The sequence below is a fragment of the Populus euphratica genome, unplaced genomic scaffold (genome assembly GCF_000495115.2).
Source record: "Populus euphratica unplaced genomic scaffold, PopEup_1.0 scaffold5.1, whole genome shotgun sequence".
Lineage (NCBI taxonomy): Eukaryota > Viridiplantae > Streptophyta > Magnoliopsida > Malpighiales > Salicaceae > Populus > Populus euphratica.
The window spans coordinates 2,881,257-2,901,977 of record NW_011499848.1 but is presented as its reverse complement, the minus strand read 5'-3'; the positions used below and the strand labels follow the sequence as shown (position 1 = coordinate 2,901,977).

Here is a 20,721-nt window from a genome sequence, read left to right as displayed (position 1 = left end):
TATCTATCTGTGTTGCAAGTGAGATATATTAAAAAGATATATTACAAGTAAAAAGTTATTAAAACTTATTTTTTTAATACAAAAAAGTGAGCATGTACCAATGTGTTTTTAAGCTTGAATAGAATATTTTATTGTTAATGTGCCAGTTCATATGTGTTTTTAATAAAATAAGCTGATTAAACTAGTAAATAAATATTACGGGTGAGATCGTATCATTTTATTTTGATTTATGATGGGAATTACTTTTGCGCAAATGGACCGTCATTTGCACTCCCATTTCCCAAATAACATATAGGTGATTGGAAAATTAAGCTGAAAATTTTTGGATGAATATATTTTCATTTAAAAATGAATAATAAATAATAAATATTATGATCATATAGGTAAATCAATTTCTCAGTTCAAAAACTCTCTTAAATAAAACTAAAAACACTAAAATCAAACTAAAAATATATATTTCTCAACTTTTGTTTATTTTTTTCAAAATAAAAGCTTAAAAACATCTAAATAAATATTCTCTCGTTGAATTAAATTTATTTATACTAAGATCAATGTTTTTTTTCTGTAAATTAATTAACTAATAATTTTTTCTCATTATTTTTCATTGAATTTCTCTTTTATTTATTAACTTCAAAAACTAAAAATTAATAAAATAAATTTTTATACCATAACGAAAATTCCAAAAGCGAACTGTACTAACTACAAGGAAGAATAGGTGAGCTAAAAAGCATTCTTTCACTGATTTTGAGAATGGGCATGTACTTTTGCAGTCATATCACATTTTTTTCACTTTTTTATTTTTTATTTTTTAACTGCAATCTAAAACTTGATCTCATAGAACTAGGTAATAAAATAATTAAATTGAAAATATGTTTAAAGATAAAAAAGGAGTTTTTTCGTTGCGAGTTGCGACAAGTAACATGCCATCTAGAAACTTGCATGGTTTTTTACCCTTCGAGTGATGATTAGAAAAGCGGGATGTATTTTTTTAATCTATAAATCAACTTTCTAATCTATTTATATAATTAAACACCTGATAACATCATTATCATATCAATAAATCAATATTTAAACTAAAAACACTCATAGATAAATATAAAAAATATTTATCTTTTAATAAAAAAATATTTTTTACTTTTAATATATCTTTTTATGGTATGGTTGGTCTTAAAAACACATCAATTGATCTTTTTTTTATTAAAATTTATTAACATTAAAATTAATATTTTTTTATCAGTAGGGCATGTATAACCATAACTTTCTCTATCTCTCACTGATTTTCAGTAAGTTTCGCTATTATCTACAACGATTGAGGGATTGAAAAATAAATAACATGCACTTCATGACTAAAACTAGAATTTCAAAAGTGAAAGGGATACGACCGGATAAGAAATGAAAATAAGGGGGCAAAAAAACACTTTGTTACTGACTTGAGAATGGCCACGTGTCCCCCCTGCCTTACATTGCGGCCCACTCTCGTTTAATCTTATATTCCATGCCATGAACAATGATTCCGACCTAATTCTTTTCATGCATTAGTTAATGTTATCTTTTATAATTTAAAAATTAATCTCACATAATTAGGCAACAAAGAGATTTCATTGAGAGAAAAAGGTTAAAAGGATTAAATTGACAAGAAAAGGAGTTTAAATGAATTATTTGAAAAAAAAAAGAATTTGGTTGGTTCATTGTTCATGCGAACAATGATTCTAGTTCAATTCTTTTGGCAGAGTAGTTACTTTTATTGTCGGGATGTGGCAGACTTTCAATTTTTTCTCTTCCTTGCTGTTTTCAACAAGTTTCTCTATTGTATCTCAAAACCCGGCAAAACAAAAAAGTTCGAGGGGTTAGATTTAAACAATAATAATTAAAGGACTGGAATAAAAGAAAATAATTCCCTTCTCACGTGAACAATGTTCCCAGCCCATTCTTCTAGTACGGTAACCAGCTAGATCAATTATTTGCACTGAGCCACGTGTCAAGTTAATTCTTTTAACATAAAAAAAATATCCCAACATTGTCCATTTTTTTTCTGATGGAAAAAATCATTCAACAGTTAACTTCATGTTATTAAAAAAATAAAGTAACTTTTTTAAAAATTCTAAAATTATAATATATTTGATTGAGTTATATCAATTTGTATTAATTTATCAAATTTATGAGTTGAGTTATAAAATTTTGATAACCCCATCATAAAATAGATCAAAACAGATTATAAAGTTTATTTTTCAATCAATCTAGTATTGAATTGTAGAATTATAAAAAAATAACAAAAAAACAGGTTAATTTATCAAACTCGTTACTTGTGTCATACGGCTGGAATAACCTTACATAAGACAAATTACAAATCTTAATCCTCAATCAATAAAATATTAAATAACAAGATTAAATAAACAAATTATTTAAAACAAACATTAAAAATCACATGAATAAATCCATAAAAATTGTGACTTTGATCATGAGATTGAGATAATGTTATGGAAAAAAATAAAAAACAATTCAATTTAATCCGAATTAACTTGTCAAACCTATAAACCCTAACACAAGATCGAGACATCCCTATAAAAAATAAATCAAACAAATCATGGAGCTTGATTTTTAGTTGACCCAGTACTCGATGATAAAATGTGAAAAAAAAATCAATTAAAAAATGACACAAAAAAAACTCGATACAACTTAGGTTAACATATTAGGCATTATTTTTGGGTCATTAGACCATGATATTTTAATAAAAAAGCAACTATAACAAAATATATAGCTTAATTCACAATTAGACTCGATATTGAATGATAAAACAAGAAATTAATTAAAAAAAATCAAGTTAACTTAGTGAACCTGAAGAACTAGTAGCCCGAGTCACAAGACTAAAACAACTCAATAAAAAATGAATATAACATCGAGGACCTGTGATATGGGTCATGATACCAGGATAAAGTTCATAAAAATAAAATAAAAAATAACGATCAGTTCTAAACTAAATTAGCCTTTCAAATCTCAACAAGACTCGGATAATATCATGCAACGCAGATCAAAATAAACTATGAAACTCAATTCCCAACCGATCCTATTTTAAATGGTAAAATTAAAAAAAACACAGAAAACATCACGAGTCAATTTCAAGCTAATTTGCTAAGCCTATTCTCGGATTATGAGACTAATATAACATAATAGAAAACAAATCAAAACACATCACAAAGTTTAATTCCCAACACATAATAGAAAACAAATCGAAACACACTACAAAACTTAATTCCCAATCAAACCAATATAGAATAACAAGATTGATAAAGAAAAATAATTAAAAAAAATCTAAATTAACTAGATTAACTTGTTAAACTCATAATTTATTTTACAAAAGCAGAACAACCCAGTAAAGCATAAATATAATGTCCAAGTATGATATTGAAAAAAAAAAACGATTAAAAAAATAAATAATATTTTATTACAATGAATGGTATTTTATAAAAAAATCATGTAAAATCTCATATTTTTTATTTATTTTTATTAATTTATCGACAGCCATCCTAACCTTTTCATGGTCATATGTTTTCAGCAACTTTTACCTTATTTATTTTTATATTTTAAAAGTGTTTTTCAAAAAATTATTTTTTAGTTTAAATTAATATTTTTTTGATATTTTTAAATTATTTTAATATATTGATATTACAAATAATTTTTTAAAAATAAAAAAATATTATATTATTGCCATTATTTTAATTTTATATTTTAGATATTGATTCCAACCTGCTTAATATATTTTTTATAATTTAAAATTAATCTTGAAAAATTAGATAAAAAATTAAATTAAAAAAAAATAAACTGAGAAAAAAAGTACAAGGAATTAAATCGAAAAAGAAAGAAAGAACAAGATAAAAAAAGAAGATTTGGGACGGAATCACCGTTGACATGCACAGTGATTCCAACCCAATTCCTATGAACAGCGTTACCAGCCTCTGTTTTACCTTTTTTATTCCCTCCTCTCTTTTATCTCCACTCTCTCTCAAAGCACCTGTAGAGAAGGAAAAAAAGTAGCCGCAAAAGTTATAAAAAGCCACGTTTCAATCCTGCCTTCTCCTCCCGTCTCTCCTTCAACCCGCGCCCCAATCTCTCTAACAAAGCCAGAATCGAAAACAGACGCAGCTCCCTCCAAGAATCTAAATCATTTTCTCGCGCGTTCCCCACCATCGCCGGTCCTTTCCTAATTTAAAATTCTACCTCATTCCACTCTCTCTTGAACCTCTTCATCTCCTTCAATCCCAGAAGAAGATAAAATAAAAGAAAAGCCAAGCCACTACCCCTCTAAAACGCTGCCGTTTTGTCTCAAATTTTGAAGGTATTCACATTTTCTCTACTATTTTGGTTTTATTCATGTCATTATCTGATTTTTTGTTTAGTTACTGAAGAAGTAGATAAGGTTATGGTGAATGTGTTGAATTAGATCTTCAACAAGGTCTGCTTCGATATTAGTATTTGTGTTTGATTGCAAATCGGGATAATTTGAAATTAGGGTTTGTTTGTTTTTTTGGTCTTACAGAGGAATGCATTTGGATTTTTACTGGCCTGGCTTTCAAAAGCACTCGAGAGTCCCCTCTGGCTGATTTATCTCTCGCTTTACTTCAGGTTCCACGTCGTTCTTATGTTTGTTTACAACTAGTTTAAATCGGGGTTTAGTCACTGATTATTACTTGATTAGTGTGTGGCATAGTAAACCAATTGGTTAATGTGTATGCTCTTCATGTGTGCACATGTGATTATGTCGTGTGTATGTGAGTGCGCCGAGAAGAGACTTCCTCTTCATTATCATTGTTTGATTTTAATTCCTGGTTGAACCTTATGCGGATTCCGGGAAAATCTAGAGGCTGTAGTAGTAATGTAAGTGAAGTACCAGGAATGCTTCAAGGTGTCAGGAGGGCGATGGGAGTTTATATTCATTTCTTTTTTCAATTGGTAGGTTTTTTTTGTTTTTTTTGGGGTCTGTATCTATTTGTCGAAGTACCATATTGTGCTAGATCTGCTGCACCTTGATATCATAAAGCTTAAGCGAGGACTCGCTTGAGGCTTGGGAGGGATCTTATTCTTAGAAAATTATGTGCGTGTAGGCAAAGTGGAATATAAATAAAGAGGAAAATGACAGAGCTCATCTGTAAAATTCACACCGAAGAAGTTGTAGATGGTAACTTTCTAGCAAAGAGAATACTAGTGACACAGGATAGCTTTGAAGTCCATGTCCTCATAGGGTTACTCCAAAAGCTTTACATACTTGAATTCTTAATTCAACAGGGACTTAGACTCCTGAACAAGAAACTTCTATCATTCCAACTTAAAAAGGATTTCTTTTTAATTAAAAACTAATAGGACACAAAAGCATAAGCTAGAAGCCTAGACCCATACAGTTTTCAGAAACACATATCTTTTCTAATCATGATAAAGCACTTGAATTCTGATTGTTTTTGTTGTCTGCATCAGACAGGATTATGAACTTCATTTTGTTTTATGCTAGTGGCAGTAAATTTGCAGTGCATAAAGTTTCTCAACTCATAGGCTCTTTGTCCTTCATGTCCTGAAAGTAATGCCAATTACACTATGGATTGGAACAATTACTTGTAAACAAAGCAAACTCAGTTGTACAGAAAAGGGATTTAATGACAGGAAAGATAGAAGTCTTATAATTTTATTGCAAACAAAGAATTACAATGATAAGAAACAAGTAGCCTCACACCACTCAAGGGAATCACTCCCATATTGGAATCACACCAAGTTAAAATAGGCTTTCATTACAACATAACCTACTGGAACTACTAATCTTCAATACATATAGTTTTACAATTAACTGTTACATAGTAGATAGACTCCTAACTGTTAATAACTGACAGATCAGGATAACAACAGTTAATATTAATTTCTACTGCCACTTGGATGATAATAAGATTGACATCACTTATGGGATATCAACTGCTCTTTCCTGCCAACGTGCATGGCTGGAACTTTAGCCTGCACAGAGTTCTTCAATCCACTGGAACTTGCTTCAGCCAAAGCCTTATCTTTAACTCTACTCTTCATGTTGTTAGATTCAATCAATTCCTTCTGCTTGGCTCTGTTTCGGATGTTTCTGTCTTGATCATCAGAACTTGCATCAGGAAGTGGTCCTGGAGGAATGACCTTCTCCTGATAATCATCGTGGATTTTGATTATCAGAAGTTAGTTCCATCATTAGGTTGTTCAGGGAAGTTTTATGCTTCTTTTCTCTTGGTGTTTTTATGTTCGAATATGGTTTGCTAGAAAGGGGGCCCAAGGGGTGGTGGTTTACTCTTGTTATCTCTCCAACCAGTCAATATTTTCATTAATAGTCTTACTTATTCGAATACATTATTAGATTTTAAATTCTATTGATGCAAGGTGGAATTGGGTCTCAGGTTATACCATGTTTTTAATGCATCCAAATTAGCTTTTAAGCTTTTAGATGGTAGCATTAATTGTGCCAGGGTGGATACGAGCCCCTTTTGCATTGATCTAGAGCTTTTGAGATGTTAGCATTAGGTGTATAATGTTTGATTGGTAAATGAGTGCTTGTCAAAGATAATTGAGGTGGATGGTCTTCATGCTCGATTATCAAGGCCTTCAATTTTAGGATGAATTGAGGTTTGGTCATGTTAGATGGACTAGGAGATTATTATTAGTCACAATCTTCTTGGTTCAGTGGATGCATGTATATATGGAGGTCTTGGGGTCCATTTGGTGCTGGCAAATCTGGATTTTGTTGTTGTTGGCTCAGGGTTTCACAGCTGACAAGTTGTTCTGTGTTTCTGTTTATAGCACCATTACTAGAGGTGGGTATTGTTGTGATTTTAGGACTGCAATTTTGGTGGTGGTTCATCTGGTTGGAGCGTGAGGGCCGATGATGGAGGGATAAGGGCATGTCTCATGTTTGACACAATTTGGAAGTAATGGATCACATTATAAACACACTACAAATTCACTAACTGATAAACACCCAAATAATGGGTTTTGCTTGTTAGAATACAGGATGTGAATTCTGAATGATGTCAATTTTTTTAAACTTAATTTAGTAATTTCTTAAATTAAATTTCTGTAGTATAATGATTAATAATTGAATTTAAACTTCAGAATTTGCTTATATATGGACTTGATTTATCAATTAAATCTAATTGCATTGTAAGTAATTTAATAAATCAAATTTATTCTTCAGAACTTCTGCTATTACCAACTAAAACCTATTTTTAAATTACTACCGATGAAAACCTATTTTTAAAATAAAATAATTTTATAACCAATTAACATTTTACTATAATCAGTAGGGATAATCATTACAAAATACTGTAAAAATCAAGAAATCATAAAATTTATTGAAGTTTAGTAGCAAGTTGTACGACCAATTAAATTCATTATTTTTGTTAATGATTTAATAAAAAAAAAATTGTGAACCATTTTTCAACCACCAATTAATCAAAAATTCATTATATAAATCATTTTGTACTAGAATAATTTCTTACGATGTTTTTTTCTTATCAAAGCAAGCCTTACAAATATCTTTAATGTTTATACAATGCAAAAGTGGATCTAAATTGGAAGCAAATAAACCATCAAAGATGAACATCCAACTCAATATATATTCAAATTTAATTTGATTTCAGGCATTTCCAACAACAATATTTTTATTCAACCCTGGAATAAAATATTTGATGTTATTTTTGCTGTACAAAAGTTTGAGAACTGAAAATTCTTGTTCTTTATATGTGCAGTTTAAATATTATAAATATGCTTAATTTGGTTGAATTCATCAAGTTCCTCTATGCTGTATACCAAGTGGTTCCCTATATTTCCTTGTATCTTTTAGTGTTTAATTTTTCTTTTTCAATTGAGAATTGATTTACTTGTTTATTTAAGATTTGTGTTTCTGGCTTCTTGAATTACAGGAAACATTGCTCTCCGGAAGTACTTTCCTCCAAGGGATGCACCTTCAGGTAGTATGATGCCTTTGAGCTTTTTCAGTAAGGAGCGTGAGATTGCTCAACTTGCAGAGTCAGAGACAGGTCGCAGAAGGGTGAAAGATGTGGATGTTGACCTTAGTGAAGTTTACTTTTTAATTATGCATTTCCTTTCAGCTGGGCCATGTCAGAGAACTTGTGTACAGTTTTGGAATGAACTTCTCGAACATCAACTTTTACCTAGAAGATATCATGCTTGGTATTCAAGAAGTGGAGCACATAGTGGGGATGAAAATGATAATGGTCTATCATTTCCATTAAGCTACAATTGTTTGGAGGAGCAGTATGCAATGTGTTCTCTCTCTCTCTCTCTCTCTCACTCACTCACTCGCTCGCTCGTGTGTTCACACACAATTACACTCAGTGTTGCTTTTGTGGGGCAAACTGCATGTGCCTACATAAATGGTTGAGTTAAAAATGGTTTGAAATAATGGTCCTGGTTTCTTTTGTAAACTTTTGTCTGCATTTCTGTGGATATATAATGCACATCGTATTTTGTTAATTTTTTGCCTCAAACTATCTTTGACTAGACCTTTCATTAATTATATATATACAGGTACCCTCACATTGAGAAGAATCACTTGGTAAAGCTTTTGAAGCAATTATTGCTCAACACAGCCTCTCCATCAGAAGGCTTGATTGGTGATGCTCCAAATGCTGCTGATGTTCCTACCCTTCTGGGAACGGGTTCATTTTCACTTTTGAGTTGTAGGTTACATCTATTTAAGTTTTGAAATGAAATGACTACCTGACATTTGTGTTTGTATGAGGTTTTTATGCTTTTGTGAGATATTTCTGTTCATAATGGCATAATAGAGTTCATTGTCTGTTTTTAACTGGAATTTATTAAGAAGTAAAATACTCCTTTGTGTCTAAAGGTGATAGAGATAAGGGAAATGACCAAGTCAAGCACCCCCCTGTTCACATGCGATGGCCTCATAGACATGGTGATCAGGTTCGCGGGTTAAGTTTGAGGGAAATTGGAGGTGGTTTTGCAAGACACCATCGTGCACCATCTATTCGTGCAGCATGCTATGCTATTGCAAAACCATCAACTATGGTACAGAAAATGCAAAATGTCAAGAGAGTACGCGGACATCGGAATGCTGTCTATTGTGGTATGAGTTTTACATCAAAATTTTATGGTATTGGACTATGCAGTTCATTTCCCTATCCTAGGGAAAACTCACAAGTCATATATTGTGACTAGTCTGCCAAAATCTGAAATAAAATAAAACATTTGCCCAGATGCATCTTGGACATCACACCATATGCATTCTCTTAGTTTTCATTGATATTTGTGGATTTGTACCTAAAACTGCCTCAATGTAAATCCTGCAGCAATATTTGATCGCTCTGGGAGATATGTTGTCACTGGTTCAGATGATCGTCTTGTAAAAATCTGGTCCATGGAAACTGCTTTTTGCTTAGCTAGCTGTCGAGGGCATGAAGTGAGTATGGTTATGTATATCCAATACCATTGATTTCTTGGCTTCCGTTGCTGTTTAATCATAAGTTGCATTTCAATCCATGCATGAAAGGGGGACATTACTGACTTGGCTGTAAATTCAAACAATACCTTGGTGGCATCCTCTTCAAATGATTGCATAATTCGAGTTGTAAGCTTTTTCCTTCTAAAAAGTAAGGACTTTCTTCCTGTTTATTCTCTTTATACCCAAATTTTGATTGCTGCATCTGGATTTGGGCAGTGGCGTTTGCCAGATGGGATGCCAATATCAGTTCTTCGTGGACACTCTGCAGCTGTTACTGCCATTGCATTTAGTCCAAGGCCTGGTTCTGCATACCAGCTTTTGTCGTAAGGCTGATTGCAATCTTCTGTTATGCATCTTCTAAAATTCTGAGATTTTGTTCTTCGTTTCATGAATCTACTGCCTCTGGATACGACTCTCTTGTTGCAAGGAAACTTGATACTGGAACATGCCACTGTAGATGTTGCAGGACTTTAATTTATCACTTGTTAGGTTTGAATCCAGAACTACTTTTTCCCCATCTGAAACCTTTTATGATTGGAGGAGAAGCCAGGTGCCAACCATGAATAGATTTGATAGGGATGGTTCTTGACTTAAACTTTTGTATCCTAAATTAATGGGAATTTTAATTCATGTATCTCTGCTATCTTCTCCGGATCTTTAACTTTGTAGATTTTTTCTTTATTGTTGCCATGTTTAAATTTGTAGCATGGTATCTCAATCTTCTTGTCCCAGAATTTCAGATCATCAATTATTTTTGTGGTTGTCAATAAATATCTATTTTCCAGCCCTAACAACTCGCAATAGCCCACTTCATTTGTTGTGATTAAGATTTAGTTGAGTCAAGTTTGACTAGTTTTAGGCCCTAAGGCACATAATGTCTGCATTGTTTCAATTGAATTTTGACTCCCTGTCTTTATTTCAGTAATCATGTAGTAGTTGTTTTCCCCTTGCACCCATGTGAATTTTATGCATGTAAAATTCCACAGCTTCATGTTTGGTATTTTTCCCTGGTAAAATCTGCATTTTTGCCTTCTGAAAAAAGTGGCACCACTACCTTGAAAGTACAATGCTGACTCCGCAGTACTTGTTCTCTGCAATAATTTATAGCTTTTGCTTGTTCTTTGCAGGTCTTCTGATGATGGAACATGTAGGATTTGGGATGCCAGGTCTTCCAACCTAGGTACACGAATATATGTTCCAAGGCCTCCAGATCCTGTGGCTGGTTAGTTACTTTTTCATTCAAACTCAAGATTGATGAACTGGTTCATTTATCAAAAGAAGTTACAAGAATTATGGAATGGGTGCAGGAAAGAACAGTGGTCCGTCCACAAGTAGTGGTCCTCAGAGCCATCAGATTTTTTGTTGTGCATTCAATGCTCAAGGAACTGTATTTGTCACTGGTAGCTCTGACCACCTTGCTAGGGTATATTTAAATTCCCTTAGCTTGCTTGCAATTCTGCGTAATGGTTATCCTATTTTTATCTTCTATATGTGGTATGAATATTGATCTTGGGATAACTGATGTGAATGATTGTTGACATGTAAACATTGGATAACTTGTCAGTAATATCTCATCACTTGCAGGTGTGGAATGCTCTTAAATCCAACACGGATGATTCAGCCCAGCCAAATCATGAGATAGATGTGTTACCTGGCCACGAGAATGATGTCAACTATGTCCAATTTAGGTAAGTGTTTCTTTCTCTGTGCTAATGCTGCCATTACAAAAATTAGAATGCTGACATAGGATACTGCTTTGTTTTGTAGTGGTTGTGCCATGCCATCTAGATTTTCTATGGCTGACAACTCAAAGGAAGAAAATATTCCAAAATTTAAAAATTCATGGTATGGAAATTTTCTTAACTGCTTCTTTATGTTGCATTGCTTTTTCTTGTGAGAATATATCTATATCACACCCTTTTGTTATAGTTAATGAGATCTATTGACAATATTTGCTTCATAATTAAACATGCCAGGTATTTTCACGAAAGCATTGTTACCTGTTCTCGAGACGGCAGTGCAATTATTTGGATTCCAAAATCACGTAGATCACATGTAAATGACCTTTTCCCCGGGTTTTCTTTTTTCTCAGGAAAATGAGAATCGGTCAATTACTTTTTGTGAGGTTCAATTTGTGCCAATGTGACCTTGAGCAATACCAGGATACCTTGTTGATTTCTGAACAACAAATATGTGTTTCTTTCTTTTTGAAGGGTAAAGCTGGCCGTTGGATACGGCATTATCATCTGAAAGTTCCTCCTCCACCAATGCCTCCTCAGCCTCCACGAGGAGGTCCACGACAGAGAATTCTTCCAACTCCTCGTGGGGTAAACATGATTGTGTGGAGTCTGGATAATCGTTTTGTCCTTGCTGCTATCATGGGTAATACTTCTTTCTTTTACAAGTATTCATGTACATATTTATGGATGTATGTGAGTGCAACTATATAAATTCAGCTATCTTCTCATACTTCAGTTATCTTTTTTGCCAACAAAAAGGGAGGGGGGGGGGGCAGGGGCAGAAGTAATACAAATGCTTGTCCATTTCAGCCCCCAGTGTTTCTTTGATCAGTCCTTAAGCATCACCATATAAGTCAACCTGTTTCAAAATTCATAAATGTTCCCATTTGCAACAAAATCTTCTTCTTTTACGGCAAAATAATGTTGTTGATACTTTCACTTTTTAGGCTCTACGATTCATTCTTTGTGGTAGGTATGTTTTATTTGTTGGTTATGTCTTCATTTCCCTTTCTATTTTAGTTACTAAATGCTTTAAATTCCTGGAGCGTTGGAGACCTTCAGAAAAAGGAAAGGAAACATGATTGTAATTCTTAAAAGGCATGTACTTTGTGCTGGTGTTGGTTGAGGTGGAGTGGAAAGGGCAGCTGTCTGTTTCACTTATCCAAAATGGAAGAAATCTACTTCTAGTCATTGAAACTTTCAAGCAATGGGTCCTCACTGTTGTTTAAAAGCTCATCTTTTATTTTTTCATTGAATTTTATTTTTGCTGTTGTTCACTATTTGGACAGAGCATTACTCGGTAAGTTTCACATAATTTTTCAATCTTTTTATGCTCACATGCCTGCATATGGATTTGGGCGTGGGACAACAAAATTTAAATTTCAATGACCCTGCAAAAGTTTCTATGGACTTTTTTGTGCCATGTCCCTTTATTTTAAAAAATAAAAGATAAATAGCTATTAATTCTTTCCCTCATGTTATTGATCTTACCACAATGAAATTCGGAACTGAGTTGGATTCTATTGAATATTGTTTTGAAGTAGGAAATGTAGTCTTTCTTTTTCTGTAAGTTGATTGTGTGGGGGTGATGATTCTTGTGCAGATTGCAGAATATGTGTTTGGAATGCTGCTGATGGTAGTTTGGTGCATTCTTTGACTGGTCATACTCAATCTGTAAGTGGTTCCTCATTTTTTTACAAGCATCTTTTTTCCCCTCTTTAAATGTTAAACTGTCCATATGTAGTTACATGTCAGGATGACTGATATTCTCCTCTCATTCAACAATTTCTGTGTTACCATCTCTCCCTATGATCTTGACTGGTAAATTCATAGGGTGCTCTTAACCCACAATTCTCCATGTTAGTTTTACAACTATTGTAAATGCAATGTGCTAGTGTGTTTTTCCTGTGGGTGAAGTGGAATGCATCTCTTAATTTTATAATTGTTTCACGTTGTTCTTGCTATTCATTCAGATATTCACTTTCAGTGAATTTTCTTTTAAGTTGATGGTCAAAAGCTGAGGAGGGTTGCAAAAGAATAGATTAGTTTTTTGCAGCCAGCAATTGTATTTTATGTTTCCTTCCTGTTAGTTCAAATATATTATATGTTGTCCCATAATGACCTCAGTTTTTCAGTATGTTTAAGTAACCATCTCTCATTCATTGCTGTTGCTAGTTCTAAAGGGAAATTTCTGCAAAATTTTGTAATATTTTAAATGCCACTATTATCACTGAAAAGAGTATTTTTTTTTAATTTGTTTTACCAGTCAATTTCCCTGCCTCATTCACTAGAAGAAATTGGTACCTATTTTTGCAGATCCTTGATGTCCCTACCAATTTTTACTTTAGAAATGGTTTGTTTATCCAATGTGTATGTTTGAGCATTTCAAAAGCATGTTTTGCTGAATTTTGACTTCTTTTCTACCTCCTATACTGTTTTTATACAAGGACCAATGATTAATTGTTATTCAAAGCCTGTTTCCTGGCGTCTTTCACCTCTTTGACCACTGTTGGCAGAGATCAATGCTTTCTTGTGTTTGGTCTCCTTTTATGTGGCGATTCTTACAGAATCCAACTTCCACCCATATCACATTTCTATTAGTGGATCCTTGTAAAACAGCTGGAATTTACCTATTTCCTTGGAAGGGTGCTATTTTCTGTTTTGCTCTCATTTCTCATTTTTCTATTTTTCATATCAATGCAGTTTATCTTGATAAACATTGTGTTGGATTCTCTTATTTTTCACAAGTCATTCACTTGATGTGTCCAGCGTTTCTGACCATGTCATTTGTGTTCTTGGCAGACATATGTTCTGGATGTTCATCCTTTCAACCCGCGAATAGCTATGAGTGCTGGCTATGATGGGAAAACAATAGTGTGGGATGTGAGTCTTCGATTTGCTGAATCTCATTTTATATTGCAATACCTTTCTTTGGTTATTGTTTGCATTCATATTTTTTTTTCCTTTATTTAGATTTGGGAGGGCACACCCATCCGGATCTACGAAATTTCACATTTCAAGTTGGTTGATGGAAAGTTTTCACCGTAGGTGCCTATTGATGCTTAATATAGAATCTCTAATTTTGTTGATTCTGTTGGTATCACTCTTCTGAATCAATTTCCAAGAACATATGAATCTTACAAATCTTTCATTGTTTTATGATAGTTTAATTTTCTAAAAGAGAAGCTTCCTTTGTTGATTCTGTTGGTATTGCTCTTCTGAATCAATATCCAAGAACATATGAATCTTACAAATCTTTCATTGTTTTATGATAGTTTAATTTTCTAAAATAGAAGCTTCCTAGACTATTAATTTACTGTTTTCAGCTTTATTTCAAGTTATGTGAAGAGATATTCTCATCGGACTTTGGGTTAACTCCTTATAGTTAGGCTAGTGTATCAGTTTTTGTAGTTTAGCCTCGTGGTTATTTCACTAGTTCAATAAACTTCAACTTTTCCTGGACTTGATTCATCCAAGTAAATGTCAGATGAATTTTATGCGATTGTGAATCCATATTCAGGTCTCAAATAGGCGTTGCCACTTAGCAATATTACATCAGTTTTGCATGATTATTTATTGTACATGTAGTTTATTATACTTGAGATGGAGTTTAATTGTATGCTTTTCCAATCAAAATGCTGGAGGGTATATCTGTAAATTTCTTGCAACCTTACTGCTGCTGTCATGATTATTGTTCACTACTTTTATAACAGGGATGGGACATCTATTATACTTTCGGATGACGTGGGTCAGTTGTACATATTAAATACAGGCCAAGGCGAGTCCCAAAAGGATGCCAAATATGATCAGGTGAGTTACAAATAACCACTCGTGTTTGGAGGTTCTACTGAGAACTCTCTGGAAATGCATTATGATACTCACTCTGTGTACAGTTCTTCCTCGGTGATTATCGGCCCCTGATACAAGATACCTACGGAAATGTACTTGACCAGGTTAGCTAGCTGTCTATAATTTGGTGGCTTCAGCAAACCTATGTATTATTATGCACTACACTTCGCATACATAATGTCAAGAAACATGCACCTTGAGAAGTACTTGATATCATAGGGAATGTCACATCTTGATTAAAGGCAGCATGCTATAGAAGTTCCCTTTTGATTAATTGAATTTATTGTTGAGTTCCGTACTCACCTGAAAAAATTCTTGCCCATCCTTTTGTAGCCCTAATTCTGAATTACTAAGCATGCCCTTTTGCAGCCCATGGCAATTACTTATTGCTCGCATGCACACATGTATATCTATATGCAAAGTTATTTTAGTCAAAGTATGAGTTTATAAATGACTATCCTAAAAAATATTCTTTTCTATAATTGTTGGGTTTTGAAATTTTGACTCATGCAGACCAAATAGATCCTACACAAGATGTAGTAGTATTGAAGTTCTGATTTACATAGTTACTTTTCATTTTGTGTTCACTTCTCGATGTCAAACAATGTGAAACATCTAATTCAGGAAACTCAGCAAGTACCATTCCGGCGGAATATGCAGGATCTTCTTTGCGACTCAGGTTTTAATTTCACCTGGCAACTTTTATCATTATGGAATTCTTATGGCATGTGCTTTTTTCAATTACATTCTCTCAAGTGCCTTTTCTTTTGGAGAATTCTAGGGATGATTCCTTATACGGAACCTTACCAGAGCATGTACCAGCAGAGACGGTTAGGAGCTCTGGGTGTGGAGTGGAAGCCATCTTCTGTAAGATTTGCTGTTGGACCAGACTTCAGTGTAGACCCGGATAACCAAATACTCGCCTTGGCCAACTTGGATGTATTGGTTGAGCCACTGCCTGATTTCATAGATGCCATGGATTGGGAACCAGAAAATGACATGCAAAGCGATGACAATGATTCAGAGTACAATGCCCCTGAAGAATATTCTTCCGAGGCTGAGCAAGGAAGGTCAAATTCTAGTTCCTCTGGTGATCCAGAGTGTAGTGCAGAAGACAGTGAGGCTGAGGGCAGGGATGGTTTCCGAGGATCTAAAAGGAGAAAACAAAAGGCTGAAGTACTTGTTTTTTTAGCAATTTTCTTTCAAAATATTGGATTTCATGCATGCTTGACTTGCTAGCTTATTCTTCTTGCCCCCACTTTTTTCAGATTGAGATAATGACTTCTTCTGGTAGGCGTGTTAAAAGGAAGAATTTGGATGAATGTGATGGAAACTCAATTAGAAGTAATCGAACTAGGAAATCAAGGATTGGCAGGAAAGCTTCAAAGAGTAAGTCTTTCACTTCAAAGGCCTTGAGACCTCAAAGAGCTGCTGCCCGCAATGCACTTAGTTTATTTTCAAAAATTACTGGAACAGCTACAGACGCAGAAGATGAAGATGGCTCAGAAGGTGACTTATCAGAAACTGAATCTGGAATGCAAGACTCAAATATTGAAAGCGATGAATCAGATAGATCTTTGCACGATGAGGGAAACAGGAATTTGAAAGGAAAAGATATCCTGGAAGAGCCTGAAGACTTTGCAAAATATCATGAATTTACTGAATCTCACATGAATACTATAAATAGGAGGAGATTGGTCCTTAAACTGCCAGCTCGTGATTCTAGTAAGATTGTGCTCCCAGAGTGTGGAATGCACAAGGGTGACAGCCAGGTTGATTTGGTTGGATCATCCTCCAGAGCTCCTCAGGAAGCCACTGAGGTAAATGGGGTTCCTACAAGCTCTCAAGATCCAGGATATTTTTCTGGTGATGTGCATTGCAGCAGAATGGATGGAGGAAGAAGAGCACAGATAAAAAATTATCCTTTGGACCTGTCTGAAGAATATAAAAATGGGGATATCAGATGGGGAGGTGTAAAGGCTCGTACTTCTAAGCGTCAGAGATTGGGAGAATCCATTTCATCAGCAGCATATACTGGATCTAGTGCATGCCTTGGTGAACACAATGAAAATGAAAATAATCTCAACAGGTACTCAAAACTTCAGGAGGATAATGGCACAATATCCCCTACTTTAGAAGTTCAAAATAACATGGACCAAGGAGTTGTACCAGTGAATGGAAGAAATGCTGGTGCTGATACCTTTGAGCTTGTAAATGATGTGTCCAATGGTGAAGAGCACCCAACCTTCAACGGATGCCTGGACTCTGATAAATTACCAACCCTGGGTCACATGGTGAATGGGAATGACAACCCTCTTGATCTCAGAGAGAGCCTCCCGCCTTTCTCAACAAAGATAAGGATAAGATCAAAAAAGATATTGAAGGACTCACTAGATAATCAAGGAAATGGTAGGTGTGATTTATCTACTGATAATCCTGCAAACATGACACAGAATCCAGTCAAGGAGATGCTGGAGCATAATGGCTTTAATGGAAGTGCTTCAGAATATAAAGGTGATGGATTGGAAGAATCAGATACTCAGATTGGTGAAATTTCCATGCCATCCTTGGACAACTCTGTGGGGTCCCGTTCAGATCCGAAAAGGATGTTTGATGTTGTTTATAGAAGGTCAAAGCCAGGCAGAGGTAGAATTAGCTCAGAAGGTGATGGTAGCATCAGAGAGGACACTCTAAGTGCTTGTGATCCTCATCTTGATTTCAGAGGGGATTCCTATGAAGGCGCATCTGGTGGATCTCATAGAACATGTTCCATGGGCTTGAAGGCACCTACACATGATTCAAATATGGCAAACAATAATCTCCAGTTGGAGCAGGGACATGAATCGGATGATACTTGTAGAGATGCCCTTGACGATTCCATTAATAGATGTCAGCTTTCATGTGAAGAATGGGGATCCAGCTCAAGGATGACAGCTCGCTTGAGATCTACTAGAAACAGGAAAGCCAGTTACCACTTTCGTGACACAAGTCCAGTAGATGAAAGGAAGTTGCATCAGTCAGCCAAAAAAGCATCATGGTTAATGCTGTCAATGCATGAGGAGGGGTCTCGTTATACCCCCCAGCAAGGGGATGAAGTTGCATATTTGAGACAGGTTAGTCTGAAGAGATGCTAAAGATTACTATCTTGATTCATGCCTAAGGTTAATTGCAATTTAGGTCTTATGATTTAAATGATTTATCTTGGAAGCTTCTTTGTTTTTTCAGGGCCATCAAGAGTACTTAGATCACATGAAGTCTAAAGAAGCAGGCCCTTGGAAAATAATGAAGGGAAACATTAGGGCGGTCGAGTTCTGTAAGGTTGAAGCCCTTGAGTATGCTGCTCTTGCAGGATCTGGTGATTGTTGCTGCAAAATGACACTTAGATTTGTAGATCCTACTTCCAGCACATTTCAGAAATCATTCAAGTTAACTCTACCTGAAATGACTGGCTTCCCAGATTTTCTTGTTGAGAGAACTCGGTTTGATGCTGCCATGCAGAGGAATTGGAGTCGTAGGGATAAATGTAAGGTCTGGTGGAAAAACGAGGGTGAAGAAGATGGTGATTGGTGGCATGGCCGGGTTCTATATACAAAGCCCAAATCTTCAGAGTTTCCTGATAGTCCATGGGAGAGGTGTACCATTCAGTACAAGAGTGATCCCAAAGAATTGCATGAACACAGTCCTTGGGAGCTTTTTGATGATGATATTCAGTTGGAGCAGCCTCGTATAGATGAGGAGATCACAAATAAGTTGTTGTCTGCCTTCGCCAAATTAGAGCGATCAGGCAAAAAAGACCAGGTAATCATGCATGAGGGTGGGAAAAGAATTTATGGTATAAGATCTTTGTAAATGTTTTAGATGTGGCTACTAAATCAATTCAAAGATATTGAGGGGACTTGTCTGATTTTTTTTGGCGCATCTTCAGGATCACTATGGGGTTGAAAAGCTAAGGCAAGTTTCACAGAAGTCAAATTTTATTAACAGGTATATTCTCTTGCCTTTTTTTTTTTTGTGTTCTGAGACGCCTGGGTTTTTTTCAAGAAGCACGTATTAGCAGTAACTTGCAAAATTTTTGGTGCTTGAGCTGGTGTTTGATCCCTGAAATTCCCAGGTTCCCAGTTCCATTGTCTCTTGAAGTGATCCAGTCAAGGTTAGAAAACAACTACTATAGAAGCTTGGAGGCATTGAAGCATGACTTTGAAGTCGTCCTCTCAAACGCAGAATCACACTTTGAGAAGAATGCAGAGCTCTCCATAAAAATGAGACGTTTATCAAATTGGTTCGCGCGGACATTATCATCTTTGTAGCCTCAAATTGTTGGGATATTAGTTGGGCCCATCTGGTTTTTCCCCGCATAATTTTTTTGTACATAATTTTTTTTTATATTTACGAGGAGGTATTTTACCCTCTAGCTTCAATTTTGGGAATCGGTTTTCCTTTTTTTTTGTTTTATGCGTTATTTTAGGGGAGATAGAGTTCTCAGGGGAAAGTAGCTTGATTGCTGTGGAAAAAATTCCACAGATTCATTCTTGTATAGACAACATTGTTAGCATGCTCACAAATGAATACAGAAACTGCCCACCATTTTAGCCCCTGGTTGCCGGCGTTGTCGTTCACATTCCAGTTCTTGTTCTCAAATGGCAAGTTTGAACTTCTTGTTCTCTAAAGTTTAGGAGATAACGTTCTAAGTTCTTGTTTGACGCCAAAGCTTATTAGTACAATGCCATTTAGGTCTACATTGCCATGGTATCTTATTTAATATTTTAATGAAGTATATATTTTTGTTATCTAGAGATATTTATTATGGAAGAATCTTCACTCATAAATAACATGCATTAGTATTATTTTTCACATTTAATATTACTAAATCAATACACTTTTAAACACTATAAATAAATGATCTTTAATATTATTAAACTAATATACAAATATATCATCTACAATGAAAACATATTGATAAATTATTCCACAAACATTTATAATCACTTAAAAAAAAAAATTGTGATTCAAACAGATTTTGGGTCATTAGACTATGATATTTTAATAAAAAAGCAACTATAACAAAATATATAGCTTAATTCACAATTAGACTCGATATTGAATGATGGAACAAGAAATCAATTAAAAAAAATAAAATTAACTTGGTTAACCTGATGAACCAGTAGCCCGAGTCACAAGACTAAAACAACTCAATAAAAAGTGAATATAACATCGAGGACCCGTGATATGGGTCATGATACCAGGATAAGTTCATAAAAATAAAATAAAAAATAACGACCAGTTCTAAACTAAATTAGCCTTTCAAATCTCAACAAGACTCGGATAATATCATGCAACGCAGATCAAAATAAACTATGAAACTCAATTCCCAACCGATCCTATTTTAAATGGTAAAATTAAAAAAAACACAGAAAACATCACGAGTCAATTTCAAGCTAATTTGCTAAGCCTATTCTCGGATTATGAGACTAATATAACATAATAGAAAACAAATCAAAACACATCACAAAGTTTAATTCCCAACACATAATAGAAAACAAATCGAAACACACTACAAAACTTAATTCCCAATCAAACCAATATAGAATAACAAGATTGATAAAGAAAAATAATTAAAAAAAATCTAAATTAACT

General features: G+C 34.4%; 1 protein-coding gene across 4 annotated transcripts; it reads left to right on the top strand.

The window, feature by feature from the left end:
- The first annotated feature begins 3,953 nt into the window (after positions 1-3,953).
- On the top strand, positions 3,954-19,703 carry LOC105115053 (bromodomain and WD repeat-containing protein 3-like). 4 transcript variants are annotated; one of them, XM_011011843.1, is made up of 25 exons: positions 3,954-4,333; positions 4,535-4,620; positions 7,935-8,289; positions 8,563-8,714; positions 8,885-9,124; positions 9,348-9,457; positions 9,548-9,625; positions 9,716-9,822; positions 10,627-10,721; positions 10,807-10,922; positions 11,084-11,187; positions 11,267-11,344; positions 11,476-11,554; positions 11,713-11,881; positions 12,842-12,912; positions 14,041-14,121; positions 14,212-14,282; positions 14,952-15,048; positions 15,132-15,191; positions 15,712-15,766; positions 15,869-16,263; positions 16,356-18,200; positions 18,313-18,885; positions 19,013-19,071; positions 19,199-19,703. In XM_011011843.1, exons 3-25 carry the CDS (start codon positions 7,988-7,990, stop codon positions 19,392-19,394), a joined length of 5,133 nt encoding a protein of 1,710 aa, XP_011010145.1. In that variant the 5' UTR covers positions 3,954-4,333; positions 4,535-4,620; positions 7,935-7,987; the 3' UTR covers positions 19,395-19,703. The 4 variants fall into 4 exon arrangements, with proteins under 4 accessions (XP_011010145.1, XP_011010136.1, XP_011010129.1 ...); XM_011011827.1 differs by having other exon boundaries at positions 3,955-4,333; positions 7,935-8,298; XM_011011834.1 differs by lacking the exon at positions 4,535-4,620 and having other exon boundaries at positions 7,935-8,298.
- The last annotated feature ends 1,018 nt before the right edge of the window (positions 19,704-20,721 follow it).

Coding starts and splice junctions, on each gene's coding strand:
- LOC105115053 (XM_011011834.1), top strand. CDS start 7,988: ATGATGCCTTTGAGCTTTTTCAGTAAGGAGCGTGAGATTGCTCAACTT. Junction 16,264..16,355: donor GGAGAAAACAAAAGGCTGAA/GTACTTGTTTTT, acceptor CACTTTTTTCAG/ATTGAGATAATGACTTCTTC. Junction 18,201..18,312: donor AAGTTGCATATTTGAGACAG/GTTAGTCTGAAG, acceptor TTGTTTTTTCAG/GGCCATCAAGAGTACTTAGA.